At 39.4% G+C, this 17,689-nt stretch overlaps 1 protein-coding gene across 3 annotated transcripts in view; it reads right to left on the bottom strand.

The window, feature by feature from the left end:
- Nucleotides 1-17,689, bottom strand: part of DPP6 (dipeptidyl peptidase like 6) — a 508,132-nt gene that overhangs the window by 49,413 nt on the left and 441,030 nt on the right. For all 3 annotated transcript variants that reach the window (XM_086741833.1, XM_086741830.1, XM_086741831.1), the window contains exons 9-12: nt 8,832-8,986; nt 7,612-7,709; nt 2,649-2,772; nt 1,765-1,803 (exon numbers count right to left, since the gene is read on the bottom strand). In XM_086741833.1, the coding sequence (XP_086597959.1) occupies nt 1,765-1,803; nt 2,649-2,772; nt 7,612-7,709; nt 8,832-8,986 (416 nt within the window). The remainder of the gene's footprint in view (nt 1-1,764; nt 1,804-2,648; nt 2,773-7,611; nt 7,710-8,831; nt 8,987-17,689) is intronic.

Below are 17,689 nucleotides of genomic sequence, written 5' to 3'. Positions count from 1 at the left end.
TCTTGATTAATGTGTCATAGAGTAAAAGGTAAATATAGAAAACACAATTATCCAAGTAATCATATATTCAGTCAAAAGTAGACTTCTGGGTAATTTTGTTGTCAGAAATACAGGCAAAAGAGCTCTTTAATTCATCAATCTCTTACAAAAGCTTTTGAAGAGTACTATTAAATGTCTCCAGAGTCCATAGCAAATGTTTTCTGAGTTTAGTACCAAGATGTCTGACTCACTTGGCTGTAATGAACATCGTTCTCTAACCTCAAACTAAGTATATGATATTTGGAGATGCAGTAAAACAAACTATATTTCCCTGGATCAGGCCTGTTAAAGACCGGCAGATCATTTACTACAGTTGTTCAGGACAAAGCATCACATTTTAATGCCTGTCCATGTAGTAAATAAATGACTAAAGAACCACAGCAGTGTAAAAACACAAGTTCTACCATACTGCATTAATGGAGGCCCCAGTAAATAGTAGTGAAAGGATTAAAACTATCCTTTGATGTATAAAATGAATGAATACTGTGAAGGACTTTTTTTTTTTTTAAGATATGATATATGGGCAATTTAATTTTCTCTTGACTTGGCTTGTCTTTTAAGCTTTTTTTTTTTTTTTCTACTCAAGCTAACACTCTCTTTATGAATGTAAAGAATACTTCAGCAGTATTTTTACTCTATAACTGAGTATAGCATCAAAAGATTATTTGAAATGCTTGGAGCACAAAATCTATTTCCTCTGTAAAATCAATTTTTATCTGGATCAGACATAGCCCATTGCTGTAGGACAGCCACTGGAACAGAGATCATTGTTCTTTTTGTGAACTGATGTACTGTGGTTTCTACGTGTTCTTGGATCCTCTGAACAAACTGTGACAAAAATGTGAAATGCTTTAAATCTGAACTTGGAAAAATATAGTACAAGATCTTTATCTGACATGCTACTTCTGTCTGGCACTCACATATCTCATGAAAAACAGCTCAGTGTTGTGGCTGAATTGATATCAGCAGGTTCTCCCTCAAGAACAGCTTAATCAAATCTGAGGTCATTCCACAAATTGACTCCTGGGGAAGTGTTATAAATTATCTTCCAGAGATTTACATGCTGGAAATCTACAGGTTTTTTATAGACATCTGTTTTTTAAAAAAAACCCTTTTCAGAAAAAAAAAAAAGGAAAAAGAAAACAACAACAACAAAAAACTATAAATAAAAACTTCTTGCGGGTTTAAATTTTCTAATCTATTTTCTATATCTGTTTTTTTAGCATTTATTTTCATCTTCGTTTTATTTCATTTGGGGGATGGGAGCATGTAGTCATACAAAGTAATAGCATTACACACAAGTTACAGTGTCAGAAGAATTATGTGACACAGTCTGTTAAAACAGGATATTAAACTCCATCAGGCAATTTCTTCCCATTCTGTGCTCCACATAAACCCCTGTTATTTTAACTGCTCCATTGACAATTCAATTTCATTTTTCACCTTTCTTACATCTGCAAATAGCTGCAGAGTAACACAGCAAAATTTGTTAAATTTAGCTTAAGTGACTTAAAAGTCCTATCTGCATGATTTTGGCTCTTTGGACACAGGTCCCCTTAATAAAATGACCTTTGATCTTCTATTTTCAACAGTGGACTTCTTTCGTGTCCAGAAGATTAGAAAACAACCACCGTACTGGAAATCATTTTTTTTCTCTTTGAGGAAAAAAAAATGAAACAAAAACGTCTAGCAAAAACTTGACTGCAAAGAGATGATCACTATTACCTGTCTGTGCAGCCAGCCTTCACTTTCATCTTCATGTTTCTAAAACAGAAGAAGATAATTAATATCGTACTTTGCATGGATTGTATTTTGCTTATCAGTGCAGGAAGCAGTTGCATTGAATCTGAAAAGTTGTTCAGAAATACAAATGAACTATTTAGATACGTGCTTCAGGAGTGTGATCCAGTGACTGCTCTCCTTGTCTTTCCTCTCTGATGAATAAGCATTTTATTCATACAGACAAAACACATAAATCCACAAGATATATTATTCCTCAAAGAAATAAAGCTTGTTAAGAAATAAAGAAAGGTTGAAATGAAAGTTGTTAAGAAAAGAATCTGCGCAGTGCTCTATGCACTGTATTGTATCCTTTTTTTTCATGGGATATCAGAACAATTTTCTACTGTGGAAACACCTCTGGCAGTTTAAGAGATGGTATCTGCTAACACTTACACGGGTTATATCAACACACCATTTACATTAGCGTGTCTGTAGAAGGGATTAATTAACTGCAATAAAATGTGGGGAGACAAGCTTGAGTCATTTTTAATGCCATTAAAAATACGTAATGCCATTAAACGAGAATGTTGCAAAGATATTCACCTCACAAATTGTTGACATGTCTGTGTACCTGTGCATGTACAGTTATCTCAAGGCAAGTAATCACGCTTTTACACACACAGAGACACACAGACACAGACACACAGAGCGCCCCTGGTTTCCTAAAGATGTGAAAAAAAAACATTGCAAACATTACTTATATTCTGTGTCTGCCTAAATAAATGTGTGCCAACTGACTTGTCACCAGGTGAAATAACTGAAATACTTTCTCCCTGTGTGCGTTATGAAAACCGATGGCATGGGACCATTCGTCTCGTCTCTCCTACCTTTGTGCAGACTCCCGTGGTGGCGTCACACAGCGTCAGGATAGACACGTTCTGGGCCCTGTTCAGCCAGTTTACTGCCACCTTGGTGCTGGTTGCCCATTTCACCATGGTTATGTAGTAGTCTCTGCAAACACAGACATCCATGAAACAAATCACAGTACTGACATCCTAACGAATTGCCACACGGCAATTGGAGGCTGCTGCGGGCAAACGGTCCAGGCGAGTTCTCTGGTTACTAAGAATGCTGAGTCTTGATGTCTCTAGACTTCCTTAAGCCTAAAAAAAACCCCTAAAAATGACATTTTTAGGGCTGTACAGGTGTTTTATCTGCTGCTTTTGAAAGTCATTTTCAAAGAAGAGGTGAATGAAGAGATAAAGCATCTTTGAAGCTTCAAAGAAGAACTGAAATGCCTGGAGCTATAAATTTATACACAGGTGGAAAAGAAATTACAAACAATTTTCATTCTGAGCAGACCCATCACTGCCAATGGTTGGGTTCTTTATGCTTATGAAGAGTTAATGGCCTCTAAATGTGCCTACTACACACCAAAATATCCACGAGTGTTGCATTAAAAGGAAAATAGCAAGAAGGATACAGTTTAGAGAGACACAGGCTTTCTGTAAAGCAGATGCAGCTGGTTGCCAATAAAGATGTCAGCAAGGATGGGACAGTTTGCATCGGTAAAAACGCCATCCCACAGTCCCTGTACCATCCTCTGTTACTGGACATAGTCATGTTGTGACAAATACTTGGAGTAAATAACCAGCGTGGGATGTGCAGTTCTGTAATGGAAAAGTCCTCTGCAACAGTGAACATGGAACCACTTGAGTTGGGCTGGGCTGGGCTGGAAAATACAGGATCATGAATAAATACACTGATGGTCACCTTCTCAGAGCCAGTCTGCAGTGGTACTCATAGGTGTCCACCTCTACAGCAATTCAGGGCTTCACCACTTTACCTTTAGGGCAAAACTCTGAGCTGACAGAGCTGGTGATATTGTAACATACTGCTGGGCTAAGACATCCTTAAATTATAATATGACTTTTCACAGCATATAGTCTATAAAAAATTTATTAGTTCGTTTGTTTACTATAAAATATGTATAAGGAATTGTTGCTTTCATTGGAATTAATGTACTGTGTCACTGGAGAGCACTTTGTGTTCTGGCAAGCGCTCCTGCACATGCTGAAGAGAAAGGGCAAAAGCAACAAAGGCCCATTTGTCTGGCAAAATAACAAGCTGGAAACTGATTTTGTAGTTTTCAGTAATATTTAGTGCCTGAATTTGGCTGGGGAGAAGTAACAAAAGAACTCAATGACTGCATTCACTGCACTGGAAGGAAGGATACTTCCAGGTGAGACAACAGCAGTAAGAAAATTCAGTGCCTGAAGTAAAATGGTAATTTTACTCTTTATCAGCAACTGCATAGGCCCTAAGAGGGAAAAAACAACAAAGCAAAATTAAATTGTATCTCTTCTTTCTCTCCAAAATTAACTGAGCAGATTCGGTCTCCCCAGAAAAAGAATGTGAATTGAGTACATATTGTGGCTTGGAGCAGTTTTTCCATAAATCCAATTTAAAGTTTGAAGGAGATACACTCAATTTTAACATTCCTCTTGCTATTTGAACACAGGAGCCACAGTTCTTTCTTAGGAACTTTTAACTATTATTTTAGGTCAAACATCATCTTCCCTACCACCCCAGAGACGGGCATGGAGTCTTAATTTTCCTCTGAAGCCTCTCCCAGCCATCAAGACCATGGATACCCCAGCCAGCAGACAACTGCAGATACTTGTATAGTTATTACTCTAGTCTCAGAGTTGTGTGGAGCATTTAATTTACTTCACATTTCTTCCGTAGGGCAACCAAGTTTTATGTTTCCCATTTTGCAGAGGAAAATAAGACAATAAGGTGTGATTCATTTCAGTTGATTTTAAACATTTATAGCTCCAGTAGCTGCACAGGTTCAGCTGCCAGCGGAGAGAAACAGGGAGTCAGTGGATTTCCCAAGCTCTCTTTGCCTGACTTGTCCCAGACTTTATACAGAGCTGATTTAAGGAGAACCTATTTCTTCCCATAGAGTGAAACCTAGACCAGCAGGTACCTGACCATTTCATTCATAGAGATCCACATCAGAGCAGGTTACATCCTCCCAAAGGAAAGGAATAATTTGTCAGGAAGGGTGCAGTTATGCTGAGCTTTGCAATGTATTCCCCCATCCCAGTAAAGATATTGGTGGTTGGGTTTGCAGCCATCTGAGACTGGTTATTCTGCAGTGCCCTTATTCATACCTTAACTTTACTTGGCTGTTTTCTGGAGGTATGAATCTAAATATGAGGTATGAATCTACAGTATGAATACTTAAAGTATAACAATAGTAATAAAGCCATAAACACCACAAAGAACAGACAATGATATATTCTGTGGGCAAGTGACAGGCAACAACCATCCCGCAGTCCCTAGGGCACAGCTGGCTCCTGCCTCTGATCCAGACTCAGGTTGTCTGAGTTTCTCCATTATTTATTTGTTCACAACCTATGCAAGCACCAGTGACGATTTCTGCACTCAGAGGATGCAACATCTTTTTTTTTAATTTGCCACCCAGAATGCAAATATGACATGAGAAATAAGTTGGATCATTATCCAGCTCTGACCACTTGCTCATGTAACTCTTGGGATCCAATGATTTTCACCAAAATAAAAAATGCCTGTCAGGCATTAAATGCTATAATACTTCCCCCCCCGGCCCCCCGCCCTCCGTCCCCATCCCTGCAATTTCCACTCCTTCCCTTCACTTTCTTTTTCTCACAGAAAAGCATGGAATTGGAGAAAATTTGTCAAAAATGCTCAGAATGACAGATTTTTAAAAAGGAAAAAAATCAAAATTGTACATTTTCCCTCAAAATATCTTTTCCCATCATCAGCTTTGTTTTTATTTTTTTCATGGAAAAATATCCCAAATCTGTGGAAAATTTCTGACTTTGCTGAATTCTGAAAGAAAAAAGACCCTAGCACATCTCCATTTTATTCTCAGCTTTATTAATTGTATCAAATCATTTTTGCTCCAGATAAAAAGAACACCAAGAAGTACCACTCTGTCTGTATATCATATGTGTGAACAGATTGAGCACACTGAAATGCTCCAGACAGGACCACTCTGCTTGAAGATCCTTATCACCAGCTTCTCCTGCTTCTTTGAAACTCCCTTCTGTAACTAACTGTATGGTACATCCCTCTTGTCTATTTTAATGAAATGTTATCACACTAATCCTCTCATTTCAGAAAACATATGCATAGTGAAAATGCACCCCTATTGCTCTAGCAGCAGTACTTATATCATGCCCTAGGGATGGAAATTGCCATGGTTTTGATGAAATATACAGAGACTAATTAATTCTGATATATTTTGCATCATTTTACAATATTGATTGCAACCAAATAAATTAGTCACCCATAACCACATAGGACAAATTTATTAACAACACTTGGATCTTGCAGTCTGAAGTTATTACTATAATTAAGATGTTTCTGAGTCTGTTCACAGAGTGTACTAGCAATAGAAAAACGATATTGTCCACGAGCCGCAGTTCTGATTGGGATACTGTGATGGGGATACTGTAATCCTGAATTGCTGCCTGCTGTATACAAATCTGAAGTTGTTTTTTTTTGAAAGGCAAGTGCAGTTATGCCTATTTGGTTTGGTCACAGGTCATACACCTTTTGTTGCATAAATGGATTTGGAGCATTTTAGAGTTATGCAGTGGAAACATGTTCTGAGGCTGACACCAGCTTTCCTAGCCAAGAAAGGCAGCTCCCACTCTAAATAATCCCTCTGGTTCAGTATCCTCTCATCAGATGACTCCACAGTCTATCCACAGGTCTTACATATTTACCATACATAATGAAAATCACTCCTGAACCCTCCCCTGCCCTTCAAACTGCCCTGTTTCATTATCTATGTGCTGTACCTCTATATTAATTGGCACTGGAATTACAGATCCAGCAATCTAATTTAGCAATAAATTAAAAAAAGTAAGCACGCATACTGGTTGGATGCCATAGAAGAACAAGTGATGTGCCTGGGAAGGATAATCTTGCAGCATTACGTTCGGAGGGGTCACTATGGATACTCTAGATGTAGAAGCAGAATGTGATTTCTCTTGTTCTGCTTATAAAGCTATTCCAAGTTTAAATCAAAGCTACTGAAATCTGGATTTGGATTCTAATCTCTGAGCTTTACAGTGAGGTGTGCCATGCATTATCTAAAGCTGCTCCTCTCCTGAACACCACAGTCTTCCTTTCAAGTGTTCATAGACCCATAAACGTAGCTCAAGCTTTGACCACACGCTGAAGTCCAAGTCAAACTTTTAGACTCTTGCCGAATGCAGACTTAAGCACTTACTTATTTAGAAATGGGTGTCTAAGTAGTTGGCTGAATTACAAGCCAACTTCTAAAATACATCTACCCTAAAAACAGCAAAGAGCTTTCCTTTTTATTTTTAATGAAGATTGGGCAGTATATTTGCAGAATGCCCACCTGGTTTCATTCCTGTGTTCATGTCATGAAGCAGTGAGCTCATGTTTGCTGGATTATAGGGCTGCCCTGTTTCTGCTTTGTGGTCTTTCATACAGGCTGCAGACAATACCCCCTTTACAATGCCTGTGAAATATGTGAAATGAATGTGTTACAGATTTTTTGACATTTTTCCAAGTTCTCTAAAAATAACCTTACACTAAAGACAGTTTGGGTCACAGCGATTTCAAGTAAAAAACTAATAATGTTCTATTAAAAATATATGTAAGAAAAAAAATAATTTGAAAAAATAAAATAGATTTACACAAAATGAAACTCCTTGAGAGTGGCAGAGACAGGCACTGTAAAATGATCTTGAAAAAGTCAGGGACTGATTTAAATTCCTGATAGAAATGGGATCCAACATCTCAGGGCAAGAAAGCACCTACCTCATTCTCTGATCGTCAGGAGGAGTCATTTCCAGGTCATGGGTAGGTCCATTCAGACCAATCACGTGCAAAGAAATAGTTGGATTTTCCATTCCAGCCTGGATTTTAAAATAAAGTTAAATTACCATATCTTAGACAACACAGAATGGTCTAGGTTTGTAACATTCCCATGGATTATAAAAATGCATTCCCATCATATGGCATTATGGACTGGACTGCTGCAGTTGTTCACAGGAAAACTGCAACCGTAGTGATGTAGCACAGAGGTGTGGAGAGGTCGGTAGGCACAGCCAAGGGGTAATTTTACTTAGGACATCTCTAGCCTTGGTAAAAATTGCTACTTTTCATGGCGACTAGAAATACTGCTATTTTAGGTATCTTTTGATAAAAGGTTGTCTAACAGGATGATGGTAGATACAATAAAACACTGATTCATTTTGTGTTGTAGAAAAGGGCATCCCCTGTTGAATCACTGTTACCTTCCACAAAACCTATAGAGATGGATCTCTCTCCTGTTAAATTAGAGTTCTATTTGGACCAACATGTGAGGTCTTAGGTAGTGCATAAAGCGAGACACCCAGAAGAAATTACTGCAGCACAGCACACTTCTGTACTGTCTCCTAGTAGAAAATGACAGCAATAACAGCAGCAGATACTTGTAGAGAGCTGTGCCGATGCTGCGTACTTGCTGCAGGACTGCTGTACAGGTCTCTGCCATCAAGGAGAGATTGGCTCTTAAGTCTTTTCTGTCTTTCACTGTGCTCTTTATAAGCTCAGGCAAAATATGACTCCAAAACCAGGCTATCTCCTCTGACATTCAGCCATCCTGGATATTCTAAGGAAGCCCAAACATTACGTTTTCCTTCTATGTAAAAGGAACTGTATCTAAATGTATTAATGTTGGCTTCTAAAACTCTCAGAAATCTATCCATCATGAAGCACAATTACTTTTGTGCAGTTACAAAGCAAGAATTTTTAAATTTTATTTTCATTATATTTAGAATGACTAATACTCGAACCAGAAAATTGCAATTTTACAAATGCAACTAATGAGTAACGATGACCACATTCACTGGGGAACAGTTGATCTTCCCTTAGATCTGTCTAATTTCATTGCTTATGAATGTGCGCTGTTATACAGTCTCCTGTCTGGAAGAAAAACCACAAAAACAAACCAAGTCTTTTGGATAGAAAACCAAGACTGGTTTATTTTTCCTTACCTTTGGATAATGATATGTTTTAACAGTAGGGTAAATGCTGCCAGTGTATACCGGGATCTCCATGGTGGGGACTCTGGAGGCATTAATTGTTGCGTATGCTAACCTGGTGCCATCAGGAGACCACCAATGAGCAATATGAGTCTTCAAGATCTCCTCTAATTAAAAAAAAAAAAAAAAAAAAAAAAAGAAAAAGGCAAGAACAGAAAAAAAGGCTATTAGAGGTAAATTACTAGTTAGCAATAAATGAAATAGCGTAGATATGAAAATTCCAGTCTAATCACAGCACAGGGAGGATGCCACAGGAATATAAATTAAAAATACTCATTAAATTATGCCATATACACAAATGAACACAATTGATAACGATTACTCTGAAAATATAGGTTATTAAGCATCATTATCTTGCTCAAGAAACATCAAATTATTCATATTAGTACAAATATTCATGACAGCATAAAAGACACTGCTACTTCTACTATGTGTTCTGTACATGGGTAGGTGAACATACATACGTGCACATCTTGGCACGTGTTGGGTTCCTACCTGCCCGATGGTAACATAACTGAGTCTCCCTCAGGACACTGCAATGACTGAGATTTAGATGTCCCCCACAAAGAGTTCACAAAATCATACCAGACACATATCAATGGATTCAAACAGGGTTTATACTTAGATACAAGTGCTTCATCTACTATTTAAATCTTCCTAAGCTCTGTGGCCAGTTGGGAATAAATAAATAAGCAGTTTTCTATAGATTATGCAATGCTGGAACCTTGTAACACTTCACAAGATACCAGACTTCAGAGTCCATGGTGTTGATAATCATCTTGCCTTTTATCTGTATTTCATTTTTTAAAAAAAAACATTTTTGCAAAGCAATTTTCATAAATAGCCAGGGCCAGAGACTGATCCTTTTTATCACTGAATTTTGGGATTACACATTTTTTTTTTTGTGATTTGAATAATGCAGTTGCTATTGAAAAGGTACTCAGAAAGATGCCAATATAAACATGACAGAGTTCAAGTATGTAAGGAGAAAACAAGACTGCCACAATAAGAAATTATTTTAAAGGCTGGCAGAACCTAATTCTCATTAAACAGAAATTCAAAGAACTTTCTATTTCTAATACTTTTTGTTATCATTTACTATTCTTCATCGCAAAGATGACTTTAGTCTATAGATATCCAGAAAAGCTATAAAATTCACTCTTTACTCAAAGTGTCCCCAGTTACTGACATTTGGAAGACACTAACTTGGCTTTTTAAATCTCCCATTTTGCACAAGGCAATAATGTAATCAATTTTCATTAAGAGGTATAATATCATATGAGTCATCCCTACTCAAACCATAGCAGAAGGACTTGCATATGCTGTACAGATTGACAGGCAGGAAGACAGGTCTAATTTAATGGGAGAATAAGAATTAAAGAGGCTGCAGAAGTGTTTCTAAGCCTTCATCCCTAAAGTCCTGCGGCACAAGTCCAAGCAGCTCCAATCTACTGCTATCACTGGTCACTGCAAAAACAAATGAGGATTTTCATAGTTCAGACCCACCACGTTTGTACACCACCCTGTGACAACCCCTTGATCCAACCAGAACGTTCCTCTTGTCTGAAGAGTAGAAACTCTTCAAAGACTGTCTTATTTATTTTTAAAAAATCTTGGACTATTCTCCTTAGAGAATAGCCAGACAACTATATTCATCATAGAGCAAATGAATACCTTTGTTACTCCAGACTTGCATCTGGTTTAAGATAAATCTCAAGGTAACATTAGAAAGGGTGCAAGGGAAAATTACCCTCAATGGTTACGTCTTCTACAAGTAATGAATTAATACTTCATGGCAACACCTAAGTGGGTTTTGGAAAGATGTCTAAGAAGTTGTAAATATTACATGGGAAAGCACAACTCTGGCAAATTTGCTTCGCTGCATTGTCCCACCCGTTGTGTGCACCTTTAAAAGATGCTGCTTTTGATTTTTATACTGATTGCTCATTAAATAGATAATTAAGAGTATAAAGGGAAAGGCATAAAAACGGATGGCAGATGAATCCTTGACATTTTAACATTAATTAGGAATGACTTTATTCAGCAAACATTTTCTCCAGGATCTCAGAATTAATGAAGCAGTTCTGCTGAAGGTCACGTGTCGAGAAAGGTTTTAGTGCAGGTTTTGTGGTTCTGTGTTAATGAGACTGAACTTGCCTTGAAACAAAGCCAGGACCTTGCCATTGTTAGAGAGATCAGTTAGTTTTAGCAAACTAGAGAACATTCTTATGAAGTATAACATGCATGGATACCAGAAAGTTTCAGACGAAAATAAAATGCAATTTGCAGACAATTTGTTCTTGGGGACACATTATTCTTTGCGCTTGCATTTGCCATGCGCTCAGAAAATCAGTTGCATTCAATACTCCTAGGTCTTTCTAAAGTCAATTCAGAACCCACTTAACTTATATAAGAAACCAGGTTCTCCTTAAACATCAGCCACCACACTGGGGCATGCAAACCCTAAAAACAATGAGAATGAAATGTGCAGTTGCCTTAACTGAACAAGGACTGTGATACTGCCTGTTCAGACTTGGTGGCTGGGTTCAGCACAGTGTCTGAGGCAAAGCACTGCTTATTCCGTGTTACCGCATTCAATACTGAACCACTCTGAGACAGCTGGATGATCTTGCTTATAAGCAGTGAGTCTCTAGTGGGCATATGTATTAGCTATCCGATAACCCCATGACATGCTTATGCTCAAGGGGTGTTACACTATGTGTATTTTAATCCCTCTTCTAGCTGAATAAGACTCAATTGCACAATCATTTCAAAGCTGTATGAAACAAGGAGTCTTCTAAGTTAACAGACCCTCAGGAGGAACAGTCCTAGGTCAGAGTATATTCAATGACAACTGAGTATATATCAATTTCAGAGACTCCAATAGCACTGGATGAGAAAAGAAATGGGAGGCAATAACAGAGGTGTGGTGAGAGGAATCTTCCCTGACCTGAATTAAAGGTTGCTTCATTCAGTGCATTATGTAGGTGATAGTCTTCAGTATCAAGACCTGAATAGCACCCAGAATGAATCAAGCTCTGCTCAGCAGGTATGCCATCTCTTCAGAACGTTTTTTCCTGAGATGCTTTCCTGCTTACCATCAGGAAGCAGAAAGAAGTCCCTTGCTGTGGTTCTCAGCTGCCAAGTAATGAGAGTGGTAGAACACTGGCAAAGGTTGCCCAGAAAGGTGGCAGATGCCCCATGCCTGGAAACATTCAAGCCCAGGTTGGACGGGGCTCGGACCAACCTGATCTGTCCCTGCACCTTGCAGAGGGGTTGGACTAGATGACCTTTAAAGGTCCCTTACAACCCAAACTATTCTATAATTCTACGATTTACCCACAGAGGCTATACATATTACAAGCACCAATATCCCAGTTCCCATGTGCAACGAAAACAGTTGGTGACACCATTCTGGTAGTCACTTTCTTTTGGCTGCTCACATGCTTCTCCTCTGTGCAAGGCCGGATCCTCTCACTGCACAGCCATCCTCAAGTTGTGCCCGTGCCCATGTGTCCATGTTGCCACCCCTCGTTGTGAGCGCGGTGGTAATCATACCCACACAGCCCAACTGGCAGTGGCACACAAAGCCCTTCTACAGGAGCGAGTAAGTCAGTGCAACACTGGTCCTAAGAGCTTTTCAATCTTTAACTGCTAACTGCTTCTAATAAGAAGGCCCAGGAAAAATATTACAATGAATGCAAAGAAAATAACATTTTCTCTTCCAAGAAAGAATGACTCACTCAAAGATCCATACTGCAGATAAACCAGAGACCTTCTGGAGATCTGAATAGTGCATCCATCATTGGCAAAGCCCCTCGTGTTATATGGATGAGCTGCAGTTAACAACTGCAGTGTCATTAACTTCAATAAAGTGACTTCCATTTATAACAGCTGAGGAGGTGTCCTTGGAGACAGAGCAGAAAAGTTTTTTTAACTGCATCTAGAAAAGTACAGGCTTTCTGCATCTCAAGAGGTCAAAATAAGGATGTAATGGGTAGAGGCACTTAGAAGGTTTTACCTATTAAACAAAACTATTTCTTTTATACAATTAAAATTATCTTCTTGTTACAGACGTTTCATTTTCTTGTTCAGTAGGAAATCAAAACAATATTATTAAAGTTGTGCCCACAGAATACAAAGACAGAAAATAAATAGGCTGATTCTCCCCTGAGTAGATAGAGATACATGCAGATACACGCACAAAAATATCTAGTTTTCTGTCAATAGACGTATTCATTTCCAAATGGTTTAACTTTTACACAAAGAATTGTGTAAGATTTTGTCTGACAGAGGGCACTCCCACTTCTATGTTATTTACTGCTGATGTGGTGAAGTGCAGCAACTCCAGGAAGCGTAATCAACGGTTTTGTTTGTGTGATGTATTGTAGATGACGCTCAGATCATTAAGTATTTCGTGTGCTGAAGACATTTTGCTGTTTTATTAAAACTGTTAATAAAAAGGAATTTTAAACAAAATGAAATTAAAGCCTAATATAAAGGGCATGACTTAACATTAGGAAAGAAAGCTTGCAAGAATTTGTCAGTAAGAAGCATCAAAAGAACATAAGAGGAAGAGAGATCAGAGAACAGAAAGGAGGTCTAGGAAAGGAGAAAAAAAAAGACTTCTGAGACAGTGAAACCCCAAGGGTTCTCAAAGAAACATCAAAAAAACCACAAATGCTTATTTGACAGCTGCCATCTATTTTAAAATCAATTACTAGACCATCTCAAACCACCAACCACACGTCCAAATCGATTGCTATTGTATAGTTTGAAAGCAAGTAGTTTTACCCAGTTAGGGAAAACACATTGTTCATATCAGCCTTCACTGACATTTATTTCACAGACGGCTTTAGAAGACCACCCTGCTATCTTTCATATATAAGCAAGTAAATTTTTCTCTCAGCTGCTGTACTGTAGATCTACAACTTCCACTAAGTCATTGTAATAGGTATAAAATGGGTTTAAAAGTAGTTATGTGTATGCAAATAGCATAAAACTGGTTTATATTAATATATCCAATCTACATTTTCCTGTGTTGACATTATTTTATGCTGAGGTCAGCAATAGCCCTGCAGCACTATTGATTTCAGTGCAATTAAGCCATTTTCACAGCTGTCTAATTGAGTCAGGTGGAAAAAAAAAAGCCATTTTCCAGGGCTACTAAACAATTCAATAACCTTTTGTAGGAAAAAAAAAAAAAAATTTGGCTGAGCCTAAACTCCAGTCTCAGCCCGATCCCACAGTCCCTGTACGCAGATAACCACCTTCTCAAGGTGTTCGTGCCATCATCCAAGAGATCCTTAAGAGAATTTGAGCTGCAAGGCTCACCCCAGTGCCCCTTTATTCCTTGTTGAAACACACGGCGTCCTCTGCCATGGACAGGCAACAAGCTTATGAAGAACAAAATATTACTTGCTTCCACGGCATTTTTGAGGACATGCTTTAGAGAACATGTTTTAAACACGAAATCCTTCCTCCAAAAAGCTCACCACCCGATGGCAGCAGCATTATGCAGCCACGGAGCCAAACAAATGCAGGCGAGGTGCTCCCATATGTTTGGCAGCCATGAGAAGGTGGCAGCCCCTCATCTCAGGAAAAGGAACCCAGCCAGGAGATTTGCATCTCCTCAAGCACAGGGAAGGTGTGGGCTGCAAGTGTCATTAATTCCCCCTTAATCATGTGGTTTAATTGCTTGAACACATGTTGTTTTCCACTCATAGAGAGTTGCAGTCCCATGCTCCTGCAGAACACTGTGTTAAGACAGCGGGCGAAGGTTTGGCCAGTGCTTTCTGCCTCCCTGTGCCCAGATGCTGAGGGCTTGAAGAGAAGCTCCTTTCAGCAGGTTAGCGCACAATGGGCACTGAGGACAACCTTTGGGACTCTTCATGTGTTCTGCATAGTCAACAAGGTTGCATCTTCTCTCCACATCTCTCAAAAGCTGCTGCATAGCCTGAGCCAAGCCCAAACTCGGCAAACAATCAAATTTGAAGGTAAATGAGCTGTGGTCCACCTTTGCTTCTGCAAGCTGAGGTTGGCTCTGTGTAACAACATCATAAGCTGCTGTGCTCCAACAGAAGACTTCACTTTTCGATATTCTCTGATAGCCAGCAAGGACCTCTGAGGGAACAACACAGGGACGAAGAGCAGTGTCTAGCAGACCCATGGTGTGAACACCAGAGGCAGCTCTGCCAGCCAGCCTGCACAAATCCTGACCTCTCCAACCCAGGCTCCCTATCCATAGTCCCAACTACCAGCAGAACCAGGATGCACACCATTGTTTCTCTGAAGACAATCTTTAGGACCTCTCTCCCCAAGGAGCAGGACTGAGGTCGTGCTAGGATGGCATCAAGCTGCTGACAGACAGAAGAGACTTTCTGAGGCTACTCATCTCACCCACATCAAACCTGCTGTTTTAATACTTGTGGGTTTTTTTTCCCTGGTCCATTGATTCTTCTAATTTGTTGTGTTTCCAACAGTAAAAGATCCTGTAGTTGTTATATGAGTCAGGGCACTGGGGTGTTGTTTCCAAGGTTATTGACAAGTAGCTGCCAGACCTTCTTTGCTGTTTGAGTGCTTGGGGGCCTCAAAATGCTGGCAGTATTGACTACCGGCCTGATCCTGTCCTCAGGTACATCTCTGCAGATCCTACCAGAACATGTATAGGAGGTCAGGCTCAGGCTGTAATATCTAAGAAATCACGAATGTTTACAATATTCCCCATTCGTGCAAATTAGGAAGACAAAAAAATCCCTAAACAAAATACATGCACAAAAGTGTGTGATGTCATCTGAGAAGTACAGGCAGACTCTCACAAATAAGAGAGGAATTCAGGAATTTGGAAATGGCCAGATGGGCTGGGGGCTCCTCCGGGCCATTTTCACATCCTGGCACACTGAGCGCATTCATCTGTACAAATCCCATTTGAGGTGCAGAAAGCCATGGAGAGGGGCTGTCCCTCAGATCTCCTATGGACCCTGCGTCTCCACCAGCAGCAATGAGCAGCTCCCTCAGAGGTCTCCAGAGCAACCACGGCAAGCAGGCAAGGATACCATATGCCATACACGCTGCCATATTATTCTGAGGGCACAGCATTTTGAGGCCTATAATAGATATATACACCTCTTTGGACAAACACAGCAGAACAACACCCAGTTGCCTCCACATCCTCCTTCTGCTGTTTTCAGAAGTTTCTCTTCTCCATGCTTCTGGCTTTTTCTCCCCTGTGCACCACCCTTAGCAAGCCGCAGCTGTTTGCTTTCAAAATCTTTAATGATTAATGCTTGCAATAGCTCCTAACAATTAGCAGGCTCCCTCCTTTTGTGGTGTGAGTCAGTCGCAGCCACAGTAAAAACCTCTTGGACCATCCTGGCTAGACCAACACGCAGACATTTCATCAACACAGCCAAGTCTATGATCTGTCAGGATGTCCTGATGTAATAATGAAAATGGGGCTGAATTATGAAAGTAGAAATATTACTTAGAGATCATATCATGAGATATTCCTGTTTCTAACTCTCAGTTCAAAGAGCAAACGTATCTAGAAACCCCGTCTGCAACGGCACACTGCTGTATGTCCCTAATGCATCATAAAAATGTATTTTTCCATCACTTGCCATAAGCATAAACCCACAGCGTTTTTGTCAGCTCTCCATGAAACCCTGTTAGCTAGAGGCAGAAAATTGGAAGAAACTTTTGCTGGCAGAAGTCTTCTGAGTAATTTGCACTGCAGCTCATTGCTGTGGGTAAATGTTCATTGCAAGGTCGCATCATGCCTTTTCAATTGCTAAGGACCTAGACAAGACAGAATTCATGTTGCCCAATTGACTGGATGCAGTAGGGCTCGTTATAGTCAAATCCTCTTTTTTTTTCCCTTCTCTTTCTTCCCCCCTGCCACTTAACAGGTTGCTATGGCTGAAAATACAATTTGCTTATCTGCACAATGCAGCGAGACAAATCAAGGCTTTCATTATATGCTGAATATTGCTCTATTCAAACCTGCTCAAGCAGCTTCCACTTCACCTTTCCTTTAAATTAAAAGTCACAGGTTCTTCCCAACTAATCTGTGGGTTTTATGATAGGAGGAAGATGGACAGCCAACCTTGACACAGGGGATCCATTTCAATAGCTACACACGTATCAAGAAAGTTAGCAATCACAAAACCCTCTGAATTTGACTATCAAAAATTCATTAGACGATTGCAATAGTTCAAGAACACAAGTGCCCAAAAGCAATCTCTTTTAATGTTTCATAAAGAAATATGAGAGATAAGAAGACTGAAGAGCCTGACATTGCTATTAAAGAACTTGATTCTTCAACTCCATGGACTTCTATCAGCACTCGCACAAGCTGTCTTTCACACGAATTACTTCCATGATTTATTCACTCTGAGCAGTACCTGCTAGTCATCTAGCATGAGTGCTAATAAATGCCAGTTAATATTGCAAAATACAGCCCTGCATTATAAAATGAGAACTGTAGCACAGTGACGGAATTTAGTTTAGCTCCAAATCTCTTACCCAGTTTAAACTGCTACAGTCATTGAACAGTCATTAAAAACCCACTCAGAGTTTATATTGCCCTACTATGGCAATATTCCCAGAGGTTTCAACCTGAACGGTGATTCAGGATCTGGCTAGCAGAGAGATTTAGCTCAATAATGACTCAGAGGATGAATCTGGTTTTACAGTACTGAACAATCAGAAGAACTACTGAGATCAATAGAGTTACCCAGAAATAATAAAAAAGTGCAGAGTAAAAACAGAATCCAGATTAGCTTATAGCAATATTTCAGAAAAAAAAACAT

This window comes from Chlamydotis macqueenii, chromosome 2 (genome assembly GCF_036417535.1).
Source record: "Chlamydotis macqueenii isolate bChlMac1 chromosome 2, bChlMac1.mat, whole genome shotgun sequence".
Classification (NCBI taxonomy): Eukaryota; Metazoa; Chordata; class Aves; order Otidiformes; family Otididae; genus Chlamydotis; species Chlamydotis macqueenii.
Note: the sequence above shows the minus strand (reverse complement) of the source record. Positions and strands in the feature narration are given on the sequence as shown.